Source organism: Rhinoraja longicauda, chromosome 20 (assembly GCF_053455715.1).
Source record: "Rhinoraja longicauda isolate Sanriku21f chromosome 20, sRhiLon1.1, whole genome shotgun sequence".
Classification (NCBI taxonomy): Eukaryota; Metazoa; Chordata; class Chondrichthyes; order Rajiformes; family Arhynchobatidae; genus Rhinoraja; species Rhinoraja longicauda.
The window spans coordinates 7,517,029-7,525,531 of NC_135972.1; the positions used below are offsets into that span (position 1 = coordinate 7,517,029).

The following is an 8,503-nucleotide window of genomic DNA, read 5'->3' on the forward strand; positions in this document are numbered from 1 at the left end:
ATGCCACCTATTACATTTGAGGGGAAATAGCCTGCATTTTATATAACCATTCATGTCTCAAATATATTCAAGGCCAGCACCACCGCAAACCTCGAGTCATGGAGTTGTACAGCACGGAGACGGGCCCTTCAGCCTGACATGTCCATGCTAGCCCATTCCTTCTGTCCAGAGATGCTGCCCTCCTAGTGCCACTGTCGTCCTGGTGAGTTTCACTGTCTGTGCAGCTCGTTATCTCCTAGCCCACAGCCAACAACGGACCATTGTGGGCTCCACATTTCCTAGAATATCGTTGTTTTTTGTTTACACATCTTCCATTCATTTGTCCCAAGTACCGTCTACATCATTCGTTTCTCTTTCCCCTGACTCTCAGTCTGAGGAAGGGTCTCAACCTGAAACGTCACCCATTCCTTTCCTGAGTTACTCCAGCTTTGTATGCCTGTCTTCGGTTTAAACCAGCATCAGCAGTTCCTTCCAACACTAATATTTGCTTGTTCTTTTGCAACGTCTTTGAATTTTTCGACAATTGAAGATGAAGGGTCCTGACCCAAAAAGTCACCTATCGCAGAGGGGGGAGTTGCTGCCTTACAGCGCCAGAGGCCCGGGTTCGATCCCGACTACGGATGCTATCTGTACGGAGTTTGTACGTTCTCCCCCTGACCACGCCAGTTTGCTCCGAGATCTTCGGTTTCCTCCCACACTCCAAAGGCATATAGGTCTGTAGGTTAATTGGCTTGGTAAAAATGTAAAATTGTCTCCAGTGTGTGTAGGATAGTGTTAGTGTGCGGGGATCGCTGGTTAGTGCGGACCCAAGGGCCTGTTTCTGCGCTGTATCTCTAAACTAATCCGTGTTCTCCAGAGATGCTGCCCGACCTGCTGAGTTACTCCAGCACTTTGTGTTATTTTTTTTCCCCACAGATACCCTGATGTTTTGCTGCTAGCTTCGGAAAACAAGAACGATCACAAGAGATCCAAGATCAAAACAACAGGAGAAACAACAGAACAAAACTTGCTATTCATCTGACTTAAGATGGCTGGAGGTAGGATTTGGAGACTTAGTGTTGAAAGGTAAATCGCTAATCTTATTAAACTGAGATTGCACCAAAACTTGTGCATTGCGCCAAAACTTCACAATAATATCTATATTTCAAACTAGTTTCGTTCGGTGATGGCAGTAACCTTTCACGTTATTTAGAGAGGTGAATAACTTTGCATCAACAGTAAAGTAAATCTCAAGGACCCAGCTGAATGAGACACAAAGTGCTGGAGTAACTCGGCGGGCCAGGCAGCATCCTGACCGGAGATGAGGAAAAACTTTTTTTAGAACGGAGAAGAGGAAAAACTTTTTCAGTCAGAGAGTTGTAAATCTGTGGAATTCTCTGCCTCAGAAGGCAGTGGAGGCCAAGTTCTCTGAATGCATTCAAGAGAGAGCTAGATAGAGCTCTAAAGGATAGCGGAGTCAGGGGGTATGGGGAGATGGCAGGAACGGGGTACTAATTGAGAATGATCAGCCATGATCACATTGAATGGCGGTGCTGGCTCGAAGGGCCGAATGGCCTCCTCCTGCACCTATTGCCTATTGTCATCCGTGGAGAAAAAGTTGACGTTTCGGGTTGGGGCTGGTTGGAGGGAGGGTTCTGACCCAAAATGTCGCCTGTCCTTTCTCTCCAGAGGTGCTGCCTGACCCGCTGAGTTACTCCAGCACTTTGTGTCTATCTTTGTTATAAACCAGCATCTGCAGTTCTTTCTATCTATGAACGAGACATTCGGCCCTTCGAGCCAGCACCGCCATTCATTGTGATCATGGCTGATCATCCACAATCAGTAACCTGTGCCCAACTTCTCCCCATGTCCCTTGCTTCCACTAGCCCACAGAGCTCTATCTAACTCTCTCTTAAGTTCATCCAGTGATTTGCCCTCCACTGCCCTCTGTGGCAGAGAATTCCACAAATTCACAACTCTCTGGGTGAAAAAGTTCCTTCTCACCTCAGTTTTAAATGGCCTCCCCTTTATTCTAAGACCGTGGCCCCTGGTTCTGGACTCGCCCAACATTGGGAACATTTTTCCTGCAATGTGGGAGGAAACCGGAGCACCCGGAGAAAACCCACGCAGGTCACGGGGAGAACCTACAAACTCCGTACAGACAGCACCCGTAGTCAGGATTGAACCCGGGTCACTGGCGCTGTGAGGCGGCAACTCTACCGCTGTGCCACCGTGCCGCCCTGCATTTGTGTTTGTCTCACCTCCTGTTTTACTCCAGGGTTTCACGTGATTATCCTGTGCTTTCCCCACAGGCCACAACCCTTAAGTGACCACGAGTCCTGAACACTGGTAGACACAAGGGACTGCATGATGAACGTGCTCAGGTCTTCTCACAGCTCCAAGTCAAAACTCATCTTGTCATTTATTTAATGCTCGTGAAAGCCATCATGCAAATACTGTTTGAGAGGTGCACGGCGGCTTCCACAACAGTGGCAGCAAAAACAACCTTGCGGGAATAAACATCATCACCACCAAAAAAATGATGAGTGGAGCGATTCACAATTCAGTCTGAAGAAGGGTCTTGACCCAGAACGTCACCCATTCCCCGACATACCGCCCCGACGTGCAGCGGCAGCGTCTTCGCCCGCCCCGAGTCGCGGGGCTTGGGTCGGCCCGTTGCGGACCTTTCACCGTCCGGCGCGGCCTGGAACGTGGCAACTCCAACAGCCTGACCGCGGGAGAAAATTCTCCAAATTTGGGGAAGGATATTCTTGCGATTGAGGGCGTGCAGCGTAGGTTTACTAGGTTAATTCCCGGAATGGCGGGACATGTTCCCAATTTTGGGGGAGTCCAGAACCAAGTCAAGTCAAGTCAAGTCAAGCCAATTTTATTTGTATAGCACATTTAAAAACAACCCACGTTGACCAAAGTGCTGTACATCTGATTAGGTTCCAATGGAAAAAAAAATGAAACATACAGTAGCACGCAAACAGTTCACAGGGGCCACAGTTTAAGAATAAGAGGTAGGCCATTTAGAACAGAGATGAGGAAAAACTTTTTTAGTCAGAGTTGTGAATCTGAGGGCAGTGGAGGCCAATTCTCTGAATACATTCAAGAGAGAGCTAGATAGAGCTCTTAAGGATAGCGGAGTCAGGGGGTATGGGGAGAAGGCAGGAACGGGGTACTGATTGAGAATGATCAGCCATGATCACATTGAATGGCGGTGCTGGCTCGAAGGGCCGAATGGCCTACTCCTGCACCTATTGTCTATTGTCTAAGACGGAAGGGGAAGAGAAAATACATTCTGGCCTTCCATCACAGTGAGGAGGTGACTGGAGGAGACTCACTGTGATGGATGTTTCTTGTTTGTTTGGTGTTGGTTTGTGATTGTGTGTGTGTCATTGCTTATTTTTATTGCTCTTATTGTTGGACTGTGGGTAATCTTTCATTTCACTGCGCATTTATGTGTATGTGACAAATAAAATTGACTATTGACTTCCCAGAGATGCTGCCTGCCCCGCTGAGTTACTCCAGCATTTTGTGTCTATCTTCGCGGTAGTTCTTTGTTATCTCACTTTCTCATCCACTTCCTACACATTAGTGACAATTTACCGAAGCCGATTAGCCTGCAAACTTCCAAGCGTTTGCGATGTGTGACAGAACTGCAGCGCCCGGAGGAAACCCACACAGTCACAGGGCAAACTGCACGCAGACAGCACCAGAGGTCAGGACCAAACCCGGGTCTCTGGTGCTGGGAGGCAGCAGCTCTACCAGCTGCGCCACTGTGCCACCCCACGGCACTTTCAACACAAGTCTTCTACAAAACTGAATGCTCATTCAGACTCAAAGAACCCCAGATTCCAAGTTTTTAAAACAAAAGGGCACAAAGTGCTGGAATAACTCAGTGGGTCAGGCAGCATCTCTGGAGGATATGGATAGGTGATATTTTGGGGCAGGACCCTCGAAGAGCACTTAAGTGTCTTTTATTTTGCTTAATGCCATTAATTCGTTGCTCATATGTTGACGAAAGGCATTGGGCCCAGGTGTAGAGTTGCTGCCTCACAGCCCCAGAGACCTGGGTTTGATCCTGACCACGGTTCTCCCTGTGACCACGCGGGTTTTCTCCAGGTGCTCTGGTTTCATCCCACACCCCAAAGGCGTACAGGTTTGTAGGTTAATTGGCTTCTGTGAATTGTCCCTAGTGTGTGCGTTGGATAGAACTAGTGTATGGGGTAGGAAAAAACTGTTAATAGACAATAGACAATAAGTGCAGGAGTAGGCCATTCGGCCCTTCGAGCCAGCACCGCCATTCAATGCGATCATGGCTGATCATTCTCAAGCAGTACCCCGTTCCTGCCTTCTCCCCATACCCCCTGACTCCGCTATCCTTAAGAGCTCTATCTAGCTCTCTCTTGAATGCATTCAGAGAATTGGCCTCCACTGCCTTCTGAGGCAGTGAATTCAACAGATTCACAACTCTCTGACTGAAAAAGTTTTTCCTCATCTCCGTTCTTAATGGCCTACCCCTTATTCTTAAACTGTGGCCCCAGGTTCTGGACTCCCCCAACATTGGGAAAATGTTTCCTGCCTCTAACGTGTTCAACCCCTTAATAACCTTATACGTTTCGATAAGATCCCCTCTCATCCTTCTAAATTCCAGTGTATACAAGCCTAGTCGCTCCAGTCAAAGGTAGACAAAAAATGCTGGAGTAACTCAGCGGGTCAGGCAGCATCTCGGGAGAGAAGGAATGGGTGACGTTTCGGGTCGAGACCCTTCTTCAGACTGATGGGGTGATTGCTGGTTTGTACGGACTCGGTGGGGCCGAAGGGCCTGTCTGCACGCTGTAGCTCTACACTAAACTGTAAAAATGCGTACGCTATACTTACCTTGTGTGCACCTGGATATAGAGATTAGAAACGACAAATGTGAAAGAAAAAAACAAAATTGTGCAGCAGCTTGTGAAAGGAGCGACTGAGGAACAAATAATACTGACCTGAAGATACTCTGTGAAGAAAGATCCGAGCTCAGTTTTTAGTAATTGCCTGCAGTGTGAAAAAAATAAACACATTTAGACAAGGGAATTGCGCTATTTTGAGGTGACTAGTTAGCATAAACCCGCCACAGAAAACTGCTGTTAACAAGCAAAGCCATAGAGGAACCATACGGGAAATAATAAAATATCATGTTGGACATAGAGTCGTATAATGAGGAAATAGGCCCTCCGGCCCAACTTGCCCAAACCCACCAACATGTCCCAACGACACTCATCCCACCTGCCTGCTTTTTAGTTTTTAGACTAATGGTCGGACAAACCTGGCAGGTAACAGGCACAATCTCTGGAGAGAAGGGACGGGTGACAATTTGGGTCAAGGCCCTTCTTCAGACTGGATTTCCACATATCTCAAATCCATCCTATCCTCCCCCCCCCCCCAGTCCAATCCCTCCTGACCCAGCTCCAAGACACCTCACATGCCCCTGGCCTCTTCAATTACTTCCATTTTCCAAGCCCCCACTCCCTCATCTTTACCACAAAAAAAAGCAGTCTGAAGAAGGGTCTCGACCCGAAACGTCACCCATTCCTTCTCTCCAGAGATGCTGCCTGACCCGCTGAGTTACTCCAGCATTTTGTGTCTATCTTCGGTGTAAACCAGCATCTGCAGTCCCTTCCTGCACACCAGTAACTGGGTGGATACAGGGGTTTTTGACAGCCTCTCCAGATTCAATGGCTGCTTTATGCCCAGTTAGATGATCTGTCCAGGGATCTCTTAATAACATTACAACGGTGGCAAGACTCAGCAGGAACTAACTGGGCTGGAGTTCAAATATTTTTTAATACACTTTGAAATACTGCCATTGCTTGTGAACTCGGGTTTGATCGGGTGGGGAGTGGCTGCATGTTCCACTTTCTTCAGTGGAAGACGACCCATGATAACTTACAGTGCAAGGGACCAAGAAACTTTCATGCTTTTACCATCACTACCAACACTGCAAGTGATTCAGGATTGGCATTGAGCATGAATGACATGTTAAAACAAAACTTGTGGCCCGTCTGAACACAGCTTAATGCCAACCTCTCTCACCCACAGTCACACTCACTGATCACTGGCGATCACACTCACTGATCACCAGAGATCACACTCACTGATCACCAGCGATCACACTCACTGATCACCGGCGATCACACTCACTGATCACCGGCGATCACACTCACTGATCACCGGCGATCACACTCGGTGATAATCGGCGATCACACTCGGTGATAATCGGCGATCACCGGCGATCACACTCACTGATCACCGGCGATCACACTCACTGATCACCGGCGATCACACTCAGCGATCACACTCACTGGTCACTAGCAATCACACTCACTGATCACACTCACTGATCACCAGCGATCACACTCGGGATCACCCGCGATCACACTTGGGATCACCAGCGATCACACTCACTGATCACCAATATATTTGTAGGAAGGCACTGCAGCTGTTGGTTTAATATGAAGGTAGACACAAAATGCTGGAGTAACTCAGCGGGTCAGGCAGCATCTCTGGAGAGAAGGAATGGGTGACGTTTCGGGTCGTGACGGATTAGTACGGGTGTGAGGGGTTATGGGGAGAAGGCAGGAGAATGGGTTTAGGAGGGAGAGATAGGTCAGTCATGATAGAATGGCGGAGTAGACAATGGGCCGAATGGCCTAATTCAACTCCTATATCTTGTGAACTCTGCCCTCTGGTTTAGTTTATTGTTGTCACGTGTACCGAGGTACAGTCAAAAGCTTTTTGTTGCATGCTACCCAGTCAGTGGAAAGACTATACATGATTACAATCAAGTCATCCACAGTATACAGATACAGGATAAAGGGAATGACATTTAGTGCAAGATAAAGTCCAGTATAGTCCAATTACACATAGTCCAAGGGTCTCCAGATGTAGATAGTAAGTCAGGACCGCTCTCTCGTCGATGGTTAACATTTCCCAACCAGTTTTCTACAGGAGCTCTGGTTTCCTCCAACACTCCAAAGACGCACAGGATTGTAGGTTAATTGGCTTGGTATAGTTGTAAATTGGCCCTAGTGTGTGTAGGACAGTGTTAGTGTGCGGGGATCGCTGGTCGGTGCAGATTCGGTGGGCTGAAGGGCCCGTTTCCACGCCCTATCTCCAAACTAAACTAAAAAGGGATAAAAGGAATCACATTTAATGCTAGATTAAAGTCTGATTAAAGATAGTCCGATGGTCTCCAAAGAGGTAGGTGGTAAGTCAGGGCCACTCTCTAGTTGGTGATAGGATGATTCAGTTGCCTGATAACAGCTGGGGAAGAAATCGTCCCTGAATCTGGATGTGTGAGTTTTCACACTTAGTCAACACGCTCGATGAGATGATTGCGACAGTCAGATTAACGTTAAATAGGACGATTCTTGTCCCTTGCTCACCTGACCCCCTCGTTGAGGTGATAAAGTTCATTATCAGGTAAACCTTTCCGCTGGAACACGGCAATCACAGCGTTCTGTATGCTGCAAAATAAAGAAAGCAAAGCGATCAACATTTGAACACTTGTAGCTCAGCGGTAGAGTTGCTGCCTCACAGCGCCAAAGACCCGGGCTCGATCTCGACTACGGGTGCTGTCTGCACGGAGTTTGCACGTTCTCCCCGTGACCTGCGTGGGTTTTCTCCGGGTGCTCCGGTTTCCTCCCACACTCCACAGACGTGCAGGTTTGTAGGTTAATTGGCTTGGCATGAATGCAAATTGTCCCTAGTGTGTGTGTGTGTGTGTGTGTGTGTAGGATAGTGTTCACGTGTGGGAATCGCTGGGCGGCGCGCTCGGTGGGCCGAAAGGCCTGTTTCCGCGCTGTATCTCTAATCTAAACTTGCATAACGCATAACCTCACTTGACTACATTGGCAAGTTGCCTGGTGACCTGTCAGATGTTTGCATGTCAAGTTATTGCATTTTATTTGGATTAAATTTCACAAGTCCATAAATTATTTGCCTTTTTACGATTCTGTTTAAATTAATGTAATCTCGTGGTAGAGCTGAGAGAAGGTACAGCCATTCTGTGTTAAAACACGGTTAGCTGCCAGCACTGTGTTAAAGTACTGTTGATGTTGCTTGTTAATAAGTATTTGGCAAGTTCCATTAATGCCGGTGAAAGGGATGACTAAGTAAAACTGTTAAAAGACAGGTGAACCAGATATGGATTTTTAATTGATTAGCCAAGACCATTACATCATTTCCTTGAACATTTGCTCATCGGGGTTTGGGGACGTGCCAATACTATACTGGACTGTTTGTAAGAAAATTATTTCTGTGTGTTAGCACTTTGCACATGCGGCAATAAGACCCTCATTGAAATTCACCAAATAGTGATAGGCCTGGATAGAATGGACGTGGAGAGGATGTTTCCACTAGTGGGAGAGTCCAGGACCAGAGGCCACAGCCTCAGAATTAAAGGATGTTCCTTTAGTAAGGAGATGAGGAGGAATTTCATTAGTCAGAGGGTGGTGAGTCTGTGGAATTCTGTGCC

The 8,503-nt window shown here is 47.5% G+C and overlaps 1 protein-coding gene across 1 annotated transcript in view; it reads right to left on the bottom strand.

Moving 5' to 3' along the window:
* The window catches only part of LOC144603537 (proline-rich protein 5-like), a 76,749-nt gene that overhangs the window by 38,642 nt on the left and 29,604 nt on the right, over window positions 1-8,503 (bottom strand). The window contains 2 exon segments of the mRNA XM_078416890.1: window positions 4,974-5,022; window positions 7,413-7,509. Of these exon segments, the coding sequence (XP_078273016.1) occupies window positions 4,974-5,022; window positions 7,413-7,509 (146 nt within the window).